This window comes from Aspergillus neoniger (genome assembly GCF_003184625.1).
Source record: "Aspergillus neoniger CBS 115656 unplaced genomic scaffold BO87scaffold_20, whole genome shotgun sequence".
Lineage (NCBI taxonomy): Eukaryota > Fungi > Ascomycota > Eurotiomycetes > Eurotiales > Aspergillaceae > Aspergillus > Aspergillus neoniger.
Window position 1 is genome coordinate 233,826 of NW_020291148.1, and position 16,741 is coordinate 250,566.

The 16,741-nt window shown below is 49.5% G+C and overlaps 3 protein-coding genes across 3 annotated transcripts; 2 read left to right on the forward strand and 1 right to left on the reverse strand.

The window, feature by feature from the left end:
- Window positions 1-123: 123 nt before the first annotated feature.
- Window positions 124-2,026, reverse strand: BO87DRAFT_377436 (pyruvate dehydrogenase (acetyl-transferring) subunit E1 alpha). Its single transcript, XM_025623550.1, has 4 exons — window positions 1,824-2,026; window positions 1,612-1,745; window positions 1,089-1,543; window positions 124-1,023 (listed from the first exon to the last, which is right to left on the reverse strand). The coding sequence occupies exons 1-4, from the start codon at window positions 1,941-1,943 to the stop codon at window positions 518-520; spliced, it is 1,215 nt and encodes a 404-aa protein (XP_025478748.1). The 5' UTR covers window positions 1,944-2,026; the 3' UTR covers window positions 124-517.
- Window positions 2,027-9,778: 7,752 nt separating this feature from the next.
- On the forward strand, window positions 9,779-10,318 carry BO87DRAFT_438821 (uncharacterized protein). Its single transcript, XM_025627903.1, has one exon. The coding sequence runs from the start codon at window positions 9,800-9,802 to the stop codon at window positions 10,007-10,009; it is 210 nt and encodes a 69-aa protein (XP_025478749.1). The 5' UTR covers window positions 9,779-9,799; the 3' UTR covers window positions 10,010-10,318.
- A 2,554-nt stretch (window positions 10,319-12,872) lies between these two features.
- Window positions 12,873-16,076, forward strand: BO87DRAFT_426922 (vWFA and PH domain-containing RING finger protein; the record flags this gene model as incomplete). Its single annotated transcript, XM_025627383.1, has 4 exons — window positions 12,873-13,128; window positions 13,191-13,875; window positions 13,928-14,857; window positions 14,912-16,076. 4 exons carry the CDS (start codon window positions 12,873-12,875, stop codon window positions 16,074-16,076), a joined length of 3,036 nt encoding a protein of 1,011 aa, XP_025478750.1.
- Window positions 16,077-16,741: the final 665 nt, after the last annotated feature.

Sequence of the window (16,741 nt, forward strand, 5' to 3'; positions counted from 1 at the left end):
GTGTTTACTCGACACTATCGACAGGCATGTAAGCTCCCAGAGGCATTACCCCCTAACTTAATGCTCTACAGGTATAGACATACTAGCTAGTAAGAGAGGATCTGAAACTTCAAGATATTGAAAGCTTGGAGTAATGCAAAAAAATATGGATAAAAACAGAAAAATTTCCCGGGCTAAATTACATAGTAAACATATCCATGGTATGGATGCCTTTGCGTAGTAAGTAAGTAGTAGGTAGGAGCCTGCCAATCCCAAATGGTCTGGTTGCGTGATGTGTGTGTGCGTGCGCGGTCTAAACTTTTGTGTTTTCAAACAAAGAGAAAAAACAAAAGGATGACCTACTTCCTTCACTTGCTCCTCCTTTCTTCTTTCTTTTCTTTTTTTCTTCTTCTTTCCTTGTCATCATCATCCAGAGTTCTTGCCAACTGAAGGTTCATTTCTTCGCACTGGAAAATAGGGAGCCTTGTGTTTTTAAAGAAACATATCTAGATTTGGATTGGAGTGGTTATGGGTATATCTAGTAGTAGAAGGTCTCGTCGACAGTGCGACCACGCATCCACTTGGGCTCGGAGCCACGGACGTAGATGTCCTCGAAGAGAATGCGGGGGGTGTTGTCGGGAAGGGGCATCTTCTCGGCGATGGCGACCTCCTCGTCGACGTGGGCACGAGCGGCCTTGTCGAGGGACTTGAGCTCGTCCTCGGAGCAGACGTTCCAGTCGAGGATCTTCTGCTTGAGACCGGCGATGGGGTCGTTGGTGCTGCGCATGCGCTGGATCTCCTCACGGCTACGGTAGGTGGTACCGGGGTCGGACATGGAGTGACCACCGTAACGGTAGGTGACGTACTCGTAGACCAGGGGGCCGTTGCCGGCCACGGCCCAGTCCTTTCCGTACTTGACGGCGGCCTTGGTGGCCAGGACGTCCATGCCGTTGACCTTGATACCAGGGATGTACTGACCACGCTTGTAGTACTCGGTCAAGGCGGAGGAACGAGCGGCGGAGGTACCCATACCGTACTTGTTGTCTAGCAGAAGAGTATTAGCTATGCCTGTTGTGAAGAATAGTGTCTGAGGAGTAAAATTGACTTACTCTCACAACCGAACAGAACGGGGAGGTTCCACAGCTTGGCCATGTTGAAGGCCTCGAAGACCTGACCCTGGTTGGAGGCACCGTCACCGTAGAGGACGATGGAGGTGGTAGGCTCCTCGTTGTACTGCTGGGCGAAAGCGAGACCAGCACCGACGGGGACCTGAGCACCGACGATACCGTTACCACCGTAGAAGTTGGGGGCGAACATGTGCATGGAACCACCCTTTCCGTAGGCGATACCCTCACGGCGACCGAGCAGCTCACCGATGATGGAGCGGACGGTACCACCACGCATCATGGCGAAACCGTGGCAACGGTAGGCAGTGATGACCTTGTCGTCGCGGGTGATAGCGTGCTCGATACCGGTGGCGACGGCTTCCTGACCGGTAGACAAGTGGCAGAAACCTCTGATCTTTTTCTCCTTGTAAAGACGGTCGGCGGCCATCTCCATGCGTCTGAGCGATAGATTAGATCCTGCATGAGGCCTGTGGAAAAAAAGCAAAGGGCCTAACGGCGGCCATACCTCATCGAAACCATGTCGTAGTACATCTGCTTGAGCTCCTTCTTGGTGATCTCCAGGGTGTACGGGGGAGGGTCGATCTCGTAGGTCTCGAAGCTCTCGTCGGAGAGGCGGACAGTGAAGGGCTTGTCATCCTCCTATAGACAGATGATAATCGCATTAGTTGAGGCCATTGCGGAGGTCAATCCGGGATATCCAGGGAGCTCTCAACGAACCTGGGGGACATTTTCAGCATGCGACGAAGCGGCGTCGGTGGTGACGGAGCGACGAGCAAGAGGAGTGAGGGCCTGACGCCTCAAGGGCGCGGACTGACGGACCGCAGCGCGGAACAACATGATGGACGAGAGGGAGGGTCCAACCGGGGAGGGTATAGAGGAGCTGGAGGAGAGGAAGGGAGATTCTGTTATCTTCAACTTCCTCAACGGAGATGTTGGGAACAAACTTTCCCCTGCGGCTAGGCGGAATTCGGCAGGCGGCTTATCTAAGCCCGCTTCCCTTCCCTTCGGGGCCGTCCGGTGTAGGGCCCCTGCAAACCACACAAACACCTGTTCTTTTCACGCCTGCTGCTTCTTTTATTCTTCTACTGGCCTCAATTCACTCGTTCCTTTGATTCTCTCTCTCTGCTACCACTATCAATACACAGGCTCATCTTTCTCCCATCAATTGAGCTTGTCAATTGCGCCATTGAGCTCGTTACGGCGAACGGGCCCCTCTGATCGCCATGGCCAACCAACCACATCACTCCTTCGCTGTTTATCGGACCTTTGTTCACCCGATCACTGGCCAGACCGACTCTTAGCTAAGGCAGTATTGGGTTCCGTGTCTTTCCGAGCCTGTCTCAGCGTGGATTCAACAAAGGCGGTCACGTCCTCAGAGATAATATGGCGACATGCGTGAGAACATGTTAATATGTGCACAATCTCTACTGTCCCAACTGGAATCAGCGTTTTTCTGTTCAGCAGAAGTGGTCGCTAATGCATCAGCAATTGACCACCGGCAGTTATAAGCTTCCATCAAGCTCATGCGGACAAAAGTCCGAACACATGGTTTCCGAGCTAGGATTTATATCCGATAAGCGTAGCAGCTCACCGCGTCTATCTCTTGATTCCGCCCTCCAAATGCAAATGTGGGTGAGACGAAGCCTTTAACTGAGTTCGGCTCTCCAGACAGCCTTGCCTCAGACAGCTTCGCCTATCGTACAATACCTGAAACAGACGCCGCATGCCTTGCATACATTCTGGCCCCATGCATACGGGTCTGTCAAAGCCACGTTCACTACGACTACACCATGGCGGTGTTAGTTGGGGCCAGAAATAGAAGTCATTTATAAGTTGGTATACTTACAATACAAATCCTGTAAGACCCAGCTTGGGGCCAGTTCGTTGCGCCACGTGCTGCTCAGCCATGTGCGACGGGCCAGCAATCTGCATGACAGGCTGACACGATGGCTGATAGCCAACAACGATGGCCGGCTACCCAACAGATATACGCGCAAGGATTCTAATCCTCTAGAACCCCATCTGCATGAACGCTTGCGAGATCTGGCCCATGATAGGGATCCTGCGGGAGCTTTGCATTGCCAGGGTAATCCCGCGATAGCCGATGTTCTAGCATATACGCGATTGGTGAGAATTTAGCACACGGAGGGAGCTGGTCAGGCTGGGGACTGATGTCATACAACCTGGAGTCGAGCCCAGCAGAGATATAGGATTTGGATCTGATTCGACTGCCCTGTGCGCGAAACGAGGCATTCATGGTAAAGCCCACTGTAGCGAAGCACCAACGGCCCGAGACCTCCGATCGTTGTGGGCTCGATTGCAGTATCGAGAAGACATATGCGACTGCCTAGCTTTCAGTAATGGAACGTAATGAAGCAAAGAGTGGTAAATGCGCCCCAAACGATGGTGTATACATGGAACATGTTCTGCGTAGCGTCAGCATCAGTATCAAGCCATGGGGCGAAAGTGTCATCTTCCGTCGGCAGAGGACAGGAATGCTAGCACAGCGCAGCAGGAAGTCTGACAGACACGACACTGAATTCTAAGAGGCAGTGCTGATGTATATACTACTTCACACAGATATCCCATTAACGGTGAGCACGACATCAGCCCATGACGCAATCATAGGTAGATGTAGATCGATTCTCAAATCCGAGCATCAAAGAAATAGACGGAGCAACTCAGCCCAAGACGGGAGCGACACCCTTGCGAAACGTGGCAAGAGAAAGTGGATAAGCTGAAGATGACCCAAAGTAAGAAACTATATTACTTTACGCACGGAGATGGTTCGTCATGGGGCTAGAAAATGCGGAATTCCAGCGGACCTTCCTTTTCCATCGGCGCTAGTTGCTTTCCTGTGTAACCGGTTAGTACGTAAAAGACTACTTACTATTCCAGAGGGAAGGAAGAACGAGCTATTCTCAATTTCTCAGAATCAGGGAGAGCAAGGCGTAGCAGGGCTGGTTGCATACACGGGAAAATTGCGGATATATTTGGGGGCTAATATCGTCCAATTACTTTTTTAATTGTTCAACCCGGAATTCCAGATTTTGGGTCAGCGGGTGAGATGGATGTAGATGTGTAGATCATGGCCTGTGTGTGTGTGTGTGTGGCCTTGACCCCAACTGGAGCGGTGTTGGGAGAGTTACCTACAGCCAGTAGCAATGTAACATTCTTACATTACCAGGATGATAGATTACTTGCAATTTGTAATTTTTGAACTTGCTTTTCGATTTCATTTCCACACTCCGAATGGGAGGGCAAAAAATTAAAACCCCATTAACTAGTAATAGCATTGAGCTGGAGAAAACAGAAGAGGAAAAAAAAAGGACATACTGCCTTTTCTGGACTGCTGTCCGACGATAGTTTTTCTCCCTCTGACTCGGATACCAACCCTAATGGCATTCTGGGGTGTTCTAGAAAACCAGAGGCTATTTTCCCATTTGTTGTGTTCTGGGAGCTGTGAACTTTGTTCGTTATAGTGGGGTGGTTTTCTTGCTGATAAAGTTTGGTTAGCGGGTTGAAAATGGGCTTGTGTAAGTATGTTACAATGGCGTTGTTATTACCTATGAATGAATGGTTGGTTTTTGGTATCGGTGAAATAATACCACGTAGCAAAAGTTACATGTTTTTGATCTTTCCTTGGTTAATGGGTTTGTGTGACACAAGTTCATCTAAGCCTTGGGGCATTTGTAATTCGCATTGCACGACATGGTCGATATTTATTGCAGGTATTATTGCATGCATGGTGGTATTGGTGTCACATTATGTCCTTGCATGCCTGGGTCTTTTGTGTACCATGCGGGGAGGGGCATAGTCGGCTACTATTGCCCTGGGAAGAAGGGAATGAAATGAAGCCGTTTCTACTGAGCCAAGGAAATTAATATTCTTAATTAGAAGTTGTAATACGTAGTGGTAACAGGGATTTGCGTATGGATATAGTCCAGGATAATTATCGGAGACTGCGGGGTCAGTTCCAACCTGACCGTGGCCTAGATCTGGAGACTACCATCATAGTATCCTCCAATCCTATGGAGCCCACGGGGCATAGGGCCTCTCCAGAGAGTTTTGTTAGGCTAAGTTGAACCTTACTTGGTCTTGTCATCAGTCAATGTTACATTGTCACAAGTCAAATTCTCCCTATTATCTTAGACATAGACTTAGCGTGCCCAGCCTTCATAGATGCCAATAGTGCGAATGATGAAAGTAGTCTACAATGCCGTAGCTAAGCAGGCATCATTGACTGAGCTATGCTAATGTACATCTTGCGAATTCATGTAATTTGGCATCTCTCATATTGAATAGAACCCTCACATACCGTCAATTCTGCTCGACTTCATAGCCCTGGCCTGTACCACAACACTGATACTTTACTCACTTCTCCATAGCAATGCACACGTGCATTTTGCCGCTCAAAAGCCCCTTATTTCCTACATAAATCACATACATAGGTGCACAGCATATTGTGGGTCAGACTGGCACATCTATCCCTTACGACCCGGAACAAAGTTGCGGACATTATCTCGCACCAGCGGACCATTATGCGAGAAAATGGTGCAACATGTTGAATCAGAGCGGGAAGGGATCATCTACTTGGTATGATCTACTGAAACACGTCCAGCTCGCTGAAACTGCTGCGTAATGAGACCCGATGCAGAAAACCGCGCGGTTTTATGCCAGAGGCTTCGGGATTGTAATAGTATTGTACTTAGTATCAAGGGTATCAATTCTCGAGAGAATGTGAGTTAATTGATCGAGAAAGGATAAGAGGTTTTGCCAAGTGAATATGATATCAAAGAAATGAGGGGTCGGGGTTGAGGTTGGCATAGTGAGAATGAGGGCTCTGCTGAGACATAAAGCTGTGTTGTGGGTGAGGTGCTTTCTTTCTTACTCTATAGTATGAAACAATTGTCTATGCTCACTAAAATAACTCTTGAATTATTCCGTTTATGTGTACTAGGAAGCACGGTGGAGGATTAAGTAAATAAGCAGGTCATTGCAGAAATTCATACTGTTCATGGTCATGACGGGACTACCTGCCGCGGAATATCGATCCATTGTTTGATCTGACATCCTGCTGTAACCTTGTACTATTAATATGGGAAATTCTTCTACTCAGTTAGTCAGATCGATAATCACAGATTTTAGTAAGTAACTACGGTGTCCGCGGATATCCAGATGGCTTAGATCTGTGACAGCATCGGCCACTCCGAGGGTATAAATTCACCACCATGGTATTGTCCTCTTGAGGGATTCAAAGTTGATGCAGATCATTTCAGTAAAATCAGTATCTAGAAAGAAATTACTCATGCTACAGATCTTGAGAATACTTTCCCGGATATTGAATGGTCTAGCCTATGTGTCCAGAACTACGATGGTGCATATGCCTTTGCAATCCCTACCACCATCTCCAGCTACAAACTCTCCAGTCCAAGAAAATGAAAGAACTTATGCGCAAAAAAACAAGAACATCGTAGCTAGACAGCGTAATACACAAGTCATCCCATAAATCGACACCGAAATCTACAAAGCGTAAACAATCCCACAAACCGCAACCAAAGTAAAGTGCTGACCGAACATCCCTAAAGAACATACGATAACTAACCAGATAAACCGCTCATGATCGACACCTGACAGCAACCACCTAACCCATTCAAGTCATCTCTGCGAATATAGTACTTACTCCGCGAAATCTCCTCCCTCAGTCCAGCACAGCACCGCTCACCTAAACGGAAAGCGGGCCCGAATATGGGCACTAAGTACTAACCACCCAACCCCAACATCTATCAAAGTAAACTTCGAGTCTAACAACTTAGTCCGACAACTCGAGTCTCGAAAAACCAGAATCCTCCTTTAGTAATGACGTACGTACTTTCGCCCTATCTAAGTATGTTACATGTTTTCTTTCTCTCTCCCGTGTCCCTTTTTTTTACGACAGCCCGCACAGTGGGAATGGGTTTATATCCAGTCCCGCTGACAAAGACAGGGATCATGGCAATGAAGGTATTTTGATTGGTGTTGAGAGATCTAGAATCAATATTAGGGTTTGATGAATCCGCCAATCAATGCTTGGAATTGGCACTTTCAGACATGTCCATATGTACTAGGCAGTAGGTAGGTCGGGTCCCTACGGGGTACTCCGAAATGCACGGCAAGGTTATAGTAGTAGTCTACCTACCTAATCTTGTGCTCGAACCATGGTAGGCCAGCGACAATCCCGATCCTGGGTTATCGAACGCCGGAGGAATCGACTTATCTACGGAAGATCGTCGGGGAATCTACTTGCTTAGTTTTTTTAGTGACAAGTTATAGTTATAGTTACAGTATGGGGGAAAATCTGGAGGGGAAGGCAAAGTACCTTGCGGCAAAAAGATGGACTGTGCGGGAGTGTCAATGCTGCATTGGATACTATCAATGTCGGGAGCCGAAGTCGGGGTAAGACGAGTCAGTGAGTAGCAGTGAGTGTCGGGACTCGGGGGCATTCCGGGAAATGCGAAGCAGGAGCAGCAGCAGCAGGAGCTGAAAAATGAAGCGTCCGTGCAGGGAGTGGCTACTGTATGCAGGTTTAATTGATTGAAGGGATGCAGGTCATTGGACGTATGCAGAAATTGAGGACAAGAGAAAAAAAGAAAAGTAGGAAAATTGCCTTGTAAGTGGCGCTGCTGGGCGGAGGGGGGAGTTTTACGTATCATAAACTTAGGGCACATCGGTCATGACAAGTCGCATCAATTCCAAGGAATGAATGCACTGCTCTACAGTAGATTCCACTGTGTCCATCTGTGCGTCTAGTTAATTTCGTGTTGCCTGACACTTAGGACGGAGGTGATCAGACCACACCTAAAAGCAAATCCCGCAGGTGCCTGCATCGATGGGAGTGAATCGGTACTTTGTGTGTGCTTGAAACATCGAGTGTCATTCGGCCAACCTGGCCATAAGGGGAAGGAGGCTTGGATGGCATGGCGAACCTAGTCTAGTCAGTGGTTGCTAAGTTCTGCCCCAAAGTTGGATGTTGGAGGGGTGGTTTCACGATTGTTTCAGGGGATATATTGGATAACAAGAATACTATTACTGCCCGCCCCCGGCATTTCTGTATTCTTCATACAGTGAACTAGTAGCCTAGCTCCTATTGCCAATTACTTAGGGGCCGACAGGAACCAGAACGAGAAGAAGCTAATAGACACCGTCAAGTCTTGGTGCGAGTGGTATTTTACCTCAGATATCGCAATGGGTCGGGATTACTCTTTCCAGCATGGTTGCGCCCGTAGTCATGACCCGAACTACGCCGGATAGAGTAGCGGATAATACTCCGTATTAACTATCAATTTGCAGAAAACGTCAGTCTAGATTAACCCAATACAACATGTACCAAAGCAGTTCTTTGTCCGACTGGTCCATTAACCAAGATTTGACCCTGGCCGTTGAAGTCATAAGGCGGAATATTTGACCTGTCCAGCGCCATGATGGGGTAGGATCAGGATAATAATCTAGGGGCTTTGGGCACTGGCAGGTGAGGGCGTCTCTCATCACCGACCCAAGACCCGTGCATGATTATGGGGCCAATGCACTCTTCTACATATCATTGCGATAGTTCCTGAAAACTAGTGAGTAATGTTGGGGTCTTGTTGGGTAGTTGTGTGATCTTGCATCATTATATTTATTGCTGAGGTAACACAGATGCGGGTAGTCATATTCAACTGCTAATTGTGGTCGAATCGTCCTCCGATCTGTAGGTACCATGTAAGTGAATATTATTCCACTGTGCGCATGCGAACTGTGCCGTCATCTGAATCTGACAGCGCCCAAGATTGATTGTTGTGGAACGTGATCGCGATTTGGTTGGCTCAGCTTTGCTTGCCTTCTTGCCACGGTTCGCGGTTCCACGGTTGAGAAGAATAATGGAAAAGGCGAAGAAAATGGGCGATGTATCTAAGTGTCGAGGGACCGACCATGGTATGGAATTGATTAAACAGCCAATCGGATGAAAGACTGGCAGTTAACTCAGTTTTGAGGCAAAGAGCTTTAGAAATGATGATGGTGCATGATGCGCTTAGTATGGCGTACTAAGCCAACATACCGAGGTTGCCTCCGTGGTGGAAGCCCGTCTCTAGGTATCTAGTGTGTCATTTTGACTATTTGGTCGGTAGCGACTAGTAGGATAATATTGCCACATCGACAAACGTATCGACTTTGGCCTCGGAGGCAACTTCGGAAATGGCAGCCGTGTTCAGAAGAGAAAGATACCCGTCAAGAAGCCAGATCGCCCACGTCTAAACCCCCAGTTGGTGACTGAGGTTGGGTAATCCCCAGAAAAGCCTTATGCTCCTTAGCCTGGACCAGAGAATCCTCTATTACGGCGCGAACCCTAGGCTGATCATCCGTCGTCATAAAATAGAGTTGCAGAGGGTAAGAGTCAGCGTGTTGCTTTTTCCGTTGTGATTACCTTGGATCTTGCTGACTGGGGGCTGAATCCTCGGGTCCGGTTCAATAGTCTCATCGATTTCAATTGTAAACTACAGGGGAGGCCTCACTAGGGACGGGGGTACAACAGTTAGCATAATGCTCTAAAAAGCATTCCATAACTGTGCAAGGCAGTGGCAACACAGTCTGCACTAGCGGGCAACCTCTTTCTCTACCTAGTACGGATTAGGTATATTGCGACTGCCCGGTGTTGTGTAATATAGAGTTTTGGCAACATGGTATTGTCCAATTTGATGATACGGGAAGGGACGAGACGATGTAACTCTGGGTGTTTGGTTACCATACTCCGTACCGAACCTGCGAGTTCCGATCGGGGGCAAGTGGGGAGAACCGCCACCAGCACCACGGTTTCTCCACAGCACATATTTTTGGACTTCAGCGCGCACCTTCCCTCAGGCAGCCAGCACGATGGTCGGTCTTATTGATGATCATCATTCAGAAGAATCCCCGCTTGGTGGCCCCTGGCGCATAAGTGGATGGAAAAATATGAGAGGACGTGCTGCTTCATTGTCCGTGTGGTGCGCTCTCCGTTACCTCCGTTTCTCCGGAGCAAAAATGGACCAGGTTTGTAATAAGCCCAAGGCGACTCAATGCTCTCAATAGCGATTGTGACCAAGTGGACTAACCCTCAAGCGAGTATAGTGCCGTCCCAGGGAACGCTGGAAGGGGAAGGGAGCGACCCGCCCAGACAAACTAACCTTTCGGGTGGAAATCTTCCACGGTGGGGATCCCGTTGATATGCAGCTGTACCGCTTGCCGCTTACGTATCCGGTTGCGACTCACTTCTCTACTGGATAAAGGGGAATAACAACACCGACCTAGAAGCTCAGGAGAAACATGCCAACCGGACTTTCCGCTTGCTCTTAGCCTACAGCGCTTGGATGGGACTCGATTTGCTTCCTCGTCATGACAGCAAACGTTCGAGGATCGACGGTCCAGTACCGAGATTAAGGCCAATCGTTGCTGAATTGTGCAAAAGCACCAGCCTATCGGGATACCACTACCGGGTCCAACGAGGATCGCTATATATGAGTGTCAATAGACACCAACCCGATGTGTATTTTTCGCTGCTGATGGTCACTCCATGAGGGGCGTAATCCACTCAGACACCGTTCATTATACATAGCTGACAGGCAGCCTTCAATAATCGACAGTGGACATTGGAGCCTGCAGAATCCAAAGCCTCAGTGTGGCTAGGCTGATAGTGATGGTGATGGGTAATGATGAAAAGAAATCTCCGATAATTGGCAGCAGATTGATGCAAAAGATAGGTCCAAGTTCCGTGTAGGGCATTAGCACTAGAGCATTTGACTGGACGGATCATTTTACCTGGGGATGCAAGGGATGGAAAAATGACGGGTCTCCGGGTGATTCAGACTGGAGTTAATAGTTAAGATATCTGTTGGATAGTTGATGCAACTTTAACCTGGAGAATTCTCAGCTCATATCTGACTACATCGTGCAGCCACGATGACCTCACGCCTTCCTAACCGGGTAATTTCTATACCATATTTGCTCGCATTCTCTGAAACGTTAGTCCGAGGGGGTTAAGTATTTCCAGCACTTCAGGGGTAGTTACTCAGATACCGTAGGTTTACCCGTACCGAGAGTCCGTCCTTTTGAGACTTGAATCCAGTCCCTGGATCGGCCCCACTGCGTGGTTTAGTGAGCTCCAGACATCCATGGCTCGGCGGTCATGGCCCCACTAGAGACCAGTAATCTCCAATTCACAAATACGCCGATGGCTTTTCCTGTCAATACCGTTCCGAAAGAATTACCCCATTTGAAAGGAAAGTACAGGTCATGGAGTATTTAGCACTCGATATAAACCAGGATGAAAATGATTATATCTGGTATGTGTTGTGTATGTTGTGCGAGTAGACTTTCATAATGATGCTTGCTAAGTGGCAGTGGAAATAAACCATGGTTACTCAGTAGGTAACAACGGATACTAAATACTATAAAATAATTAGTACACAAAAAAAAAAAGGTAAAGGTAGTATTACCATTTCTCGTAATACTGATCGCTCCGCCCCAGCGACTATCAACGGCTTCGCTGAACCGGCTCGGACGCCGTCGTAAAATTGTTCGCACCAGTGCGATATCTCCATCTTTTCCTGTTCCGCCTTCTCCTTTCCCTCTCCTCTCCCAGATTCTCGTCATCTTCACACACACCCTTCCCTCCCTTTCGCTCCCTCCTCCTTCCCAGTCTCACGCGTGGCCAACCAACCTTTTTGTTGGATGATTCTCACTGCAGCCACTCATCTTCCTCCACCCTTGGTCAATCTCATCCATCCTCGGGGCGTTTCCCTCAGGTTCAACCCCCACTACGTCTTGACCCCCCCCCACTTGGCACCCCTAAATAGTAAATCTCTCTGCTTGTTTTCTTCAAAAGTTCCCAAAACCTCCTCCTTCCTGATCCTGTTGTCCTCCTGATCCCCGTCAGGAGCTTCTTTTGCCGTGATCCATGTGGAAACATCGGCCCTCTCCCAGATCGGATTACACGTCTGGGAATGACGATTCTTCTGGCCCTCACACATCCGAGCGTGGCAGCAGTGCTCGTCCTAAAAAGAAGTCTCCGCTCCGTAAGTATAGTGTCTCGTACTAGTGTTACTCTTGATTCTTCTTAACTTTCGGCTGCTGAATCTTATATTATTATTATTGTCCTTCTTATTCTGGTTATCATTTACACTTTTTTGCCCTTTTCTTTCTGTTTCTTCTGGTTGCTGTCTGCCCATCCACTCTCCTTTTCCCTCCTTATCTCTCTTTCTTCTACTGTCTCTCCTCTCTTTTGCTGGAGCTGCCCCCCCGTTCGTTTCTTTCTTGAGCTCTCAGGACTTTTTTTTTGTCCCTTGTCCATTACAGTTCATTCATTGCTATACCCTCCTTGGGGTCAGCACGTGAATTAGAACGTTGACTCATTTCTCCAACCTTCTACACTGGTGTTATGTGAGACGACTGCATTGCTTTGTCTTTGCTGTCGTCCGTCCTGGCCTCTGCTATTTACCTGGCCTTCCATCTCACTTCATCACCACTGACCGTGACAAATCCAATATATTGGCAGACTTCTTTTCTAATTCCAAATCTCGTTCGCCACCTCCTCCACCCCGAACCTTCACCTATATACCACTAGAGCGCCCTGGAACTGGCTACTCTGCTCAAACTGCCCGGTCTCGCGCCCCCTCTACCACAGCCAACTCCGTCTATTCCAGCCAACAAGACCCCGGCTGGCCGTCTGATTCCCACAACTCGTCGCGCGTGTCCTTCAACTCCAGGTCAGGCAGGCCAATGGCGGGCTTAATGGATGTTGACCGCACTCGGACGCGGAGAGACAGAACGTTCGTCGGCACTGAGTGCGCTATCTGCGACGAGCCACTGGAACATACCTTGCGCGGTGAACGTGTTCTCCAATTCTCCTGCACTCATGTCTCACATGAAGCCTGCTTCTACGAATATATTCGCGAATTCGAGGGCCAGTACTGCCCAACATGCGATGCGCCGTTAGGGCTTGATACGAGCCGTGGGGGAAATATGCTGGATCTCGGTAGGTCTTCTCTCCCTTGCAGGGATCGGAATAACGGTTGTGTTGATCATTACCGCATACAGAGAAGCTCAGCAATATTGTCCGCTCTGTGACTAGTGACGCTGCGACTCATCGAAGTGGCATGTCTAATCTTCCTCCCTGGGAACCTGTTCCAGCTCAAGCACGGCGGCCCAGTGATGCTGGAAGTCATGCAGGAAGCCGGCCTCATAACCGTGACAGTCGGGATACTTACGTCAGACGCGACAGCCGCGACAATAGCAGCCACCGCGAACGGGTCGAACGTCTGACCATGGGATCCCGCCAACATCACTCGCGGAACGGAAGTGTTGCTGGTTCATCGGAATATAATGAGTCGCATCAGCATGCCGCCAATGGAAGACGCCATGATTACGACGTGCAAGCTATGGAGTCTGACCTCAGCCCCCGTCCCGCTGTCACGAAGAATCCCATCCCGGCGCCAACGGTGACAATCCGCAGCGAGTTCCCGACGCTTAATCGCTCTCGCCAGCAGCAGTCTTTGACGTGTTTGATAACGGTGGAAGTGCCTGAGGGCAGCTGGCAGCCCGATGCAAGCGACCTAACTGCAAATGGCAAAGACCAGCCCCAAGACGAACCTTACGGCGCAATGCGTTTCCCCCCAAACCAGGAGCCGAAACCAGTTCCTTATGAAAGCCAGGAGAACCTGGACGATCTGGCAGAGGACCTGCGGAACAAGGTGGACAATTGGCACGGCCTGGAATTCAACCGGTAAGTGACTCAACTTGGCCGTTACAAAATTGCAACGCTGACGGAAACTCAGATTCGGAAAGCTCCGCTTGCACGGCCACATGAGTGTGGGGAAAGACCGTACATCCTGGCAGGAACTGGAATGTTATCTCTTCGGAGAAATGCTCATCTGCGTCAAGGAGAAGAAGAACACCCAGCGCCGTCCATATGACGATGAACAGTCCAAGCTGAAGCCAACCCGGTGCACCTTGAAGGGGTCCATTCTCATCAAGAAGCACCTGAACAGCATGGAAGCTGCCGCAGACGAGCCTGTCCTTGCACTGAACCTGTCTGTCAGTGAGCTTCCCTGCTTTTACCTTCGTTTCCCGAACCGCAATCAGTTAGAGCTCTGGCGCCGTTCCCTTCTCGACCTTCATCCCATTGAGAGCACGTCTCCAAACAATGATTACGACTATGATAATTCTGGCGCAGAGGAGGAGGAATACCGGAACAACCCAATCAAACGCCAGGCCTCGATCAACTCGTCTTACGGGGCAGCCCGATCAATCAACACGGCTATCACAGACTATACGGGCATGGGCAACGAGAGCCCAGCGCCATCCATCCATATTCCTCTCGACCTTGTGGTCGTGATTCCAGTGTCTTCTTCCATGCAAGGACTGAAGATCACGCTCCTTCGAGATGCACTAAGATTCCTCGTGCAAAGCCTTGGCCCTCGCGACCGTATGGGACTGGTGACGTTTGGGTCTAGCAGTGGAGGCGTCCCAATAGTGGGAATGACCACCAAGTCTTGGGGTGGATGGCCCAAGATCCTTGAGTCCATCAGACCTGTCGGACAGAAGAGTCTTCGTGCAGATGTGGTCGAGGGTGCTAACGTGGCCATGGACTTGCTGATGCAACGAAAGTCGTCGAATCCCATCTCTACCATCCTTCTAATCAGTGATACATCCACCTCCGATCCCGATAGCGTCGATTTTGTTGTGTCCAGGGCTGAAGCCGCCAAGTAAGTTATTCTTGATCCTTGGCCCAATGGACGATTTGCTGACGTTGCTTGCAGGGTTAACATCCACTCATTCGGCCTTGGGCTTACCCACAAACCGGACACTATTATTGAACTCTCTACTCGGACTAAAGGCTCATACGTCTACGTGAAGGACTGGATGATGCTTCGCGAGTGTGTCGCTGGTTGCTTGGGCGCACTACAAACTACCTCCCACCAGAACGTGAAGCTGAAGCTTCGTCTACCCGAGGGGTCTCCTGCCAAGTTCGTGAAAATCAGTGGAGCTCTGCATACCACAAAACGTGCTACTGGCCGTGATGCGGAGGCAGCTCTGGGAGACTTGCGCTTTGGCGACAAGCGTGACGTTCTGGTCCAGCTTGTTATCCCTCCTGACAACTCCACGCAAGACACTACGCCTCAAGATGCCTGGGAGAGCCTGGTGTCAGGACTAGAGGCACTAGGGGGTATGTCTGATGGCGATGATCAGCGTGTGGCGAGCGTTGAGGAGGTCCCTTTGATCCAGGCAGACCTGACATATGGTGACTTCCTGCGGGAAGGCCATCTTACTCATTCTCCAAGACCGTCGCTTTTGGCAATTACTATGCTTCCACCCAACCCGAAAGCCAAACCTGGTCGCCCGTCTAGCCCACCCATCCCTCCTCATCCATCCATCGTTCAGCGACGCATGGAGCTTCTGACGTCCGACATGCTGACGCGGGCCTTGACCTTGGTGTCCCGTGGCCAGCATGACCGTGCGCAACACTTGTTGACCGAGACTCGCAGTATCCTGAAGGGCCTGGGCAAGGGTGGTCTCCCTCCTTTGCCCCCCGGCGCCAGGCCAGCGGGTACCAGCGACTCCGGTAGCCGAGCAGACACTCCTACCTCTTCTTCACCCAAGTCGTCCATGTTTGACGGTCACTCGTCGGCGGCTTCGGATACGGCGACCATTACTTCTGTGTCTGCAGTCGATGGTCAGACCATGACGGCGTTGGACGCAGACCTGCAGTCGGCGCTGGAATGGATCAACCATCCTGCGGTATTCTCCAGAGACTCGCGCAAGGCTGTGTTGCAAGGCATCGGTGTAATCTCCTCGCAAAGGGCCTATACTTTCCGGTCGCCGTCTGAGGCCCACTGGGCCCAGCGTGTGGCAGGTGTGCGACGCCTGACCGAACGATCCAAGGAATGGCGCGAGACTGGAGACGACGCGTTGACTGAAGAGTAAATGTGATGACTCTTCCAGCTGTTTTATTTCTTTCATCTCGGATGCGGTCCAAGTTCCTCCTTCGTTTCTTCCGATTTCATCACTTTTTCATCTTCTCGATTATGATACCACTCTGTTCACCACGACTGTGCGACATGATACCACGGTTTGATTTTTTGATTATTTCCTTGTACATCTAGTGGGGCCTTATGTATATAGCAGGTCCCGGTATTAACTAATAGGCTGTTGGTATATGGGTTGGATTTGAATGATTTACGGCTCTTGGGATATGGGTGGCATTCATGATGTTTTTGTACTAGTCTACTCTCAATTCAATAATCGGGCGATGCATCTGAGTTTAATGATTTTCCTATGCTGTAGGCAGCCAGCAGCCACTCGTTATCAATATAAGACTCGTGCTGACCAGTCAACCGGCCCACGTCATAGATATTACTGCAGTGGACTTACTCGGAGCAGCAACGTATTAGTACTCTGCACATCCACACAAGACCCAACTGATTTAGTTCCTGGATATATGAGTTAAGTACTCTTTCAATTGATACAGTAACCTATGTACCAATACTGCCACCATGATTGATCCAAGTCCTGACACTTCCTGAATAATCGCCGCCTCAGATTCAGATACAGATCCATAAGGGTGCCTGCTTCACCAGAACGCACCCACC

What these genes read in the sequence shown, in the direction of transcription:
- BO87DRAFT_377436 (XM_025623550.1), bottom strand. Translation starts at nt 1,943, where the DNA reads ATGTTGTTCCGCGCTGCGGTCCGTCAGTCCGCGCCCTTGAGGCGTCAG. An exon ending in ATGCTGAAAATGTCCCCCAG is followed by an intron (nt 1,746 to 1,823) that starts GTTCGTTGAGAG and finishes ATCTGTCTATAG; the next exon opens with GAGGATGACAAGCCCTTCAC. An exon ending in CGTTCTGTTCGGTTGTGAGA is followed by an intron (nt 1,024 to 1,088) that starts GTAAGTCAATTT and finishes CTCTTCTGCTAG; the next exon opens with ACAACAAGTACGGTATGGGT.
- BO87DRAFT_438821 (XM_025627903.1), top strand. Translation starts at nt 9,800, where the DNA reads ATGGTATTGTCCAATTTGATGATACGGGAAGGGACGAGACGATGTAAC.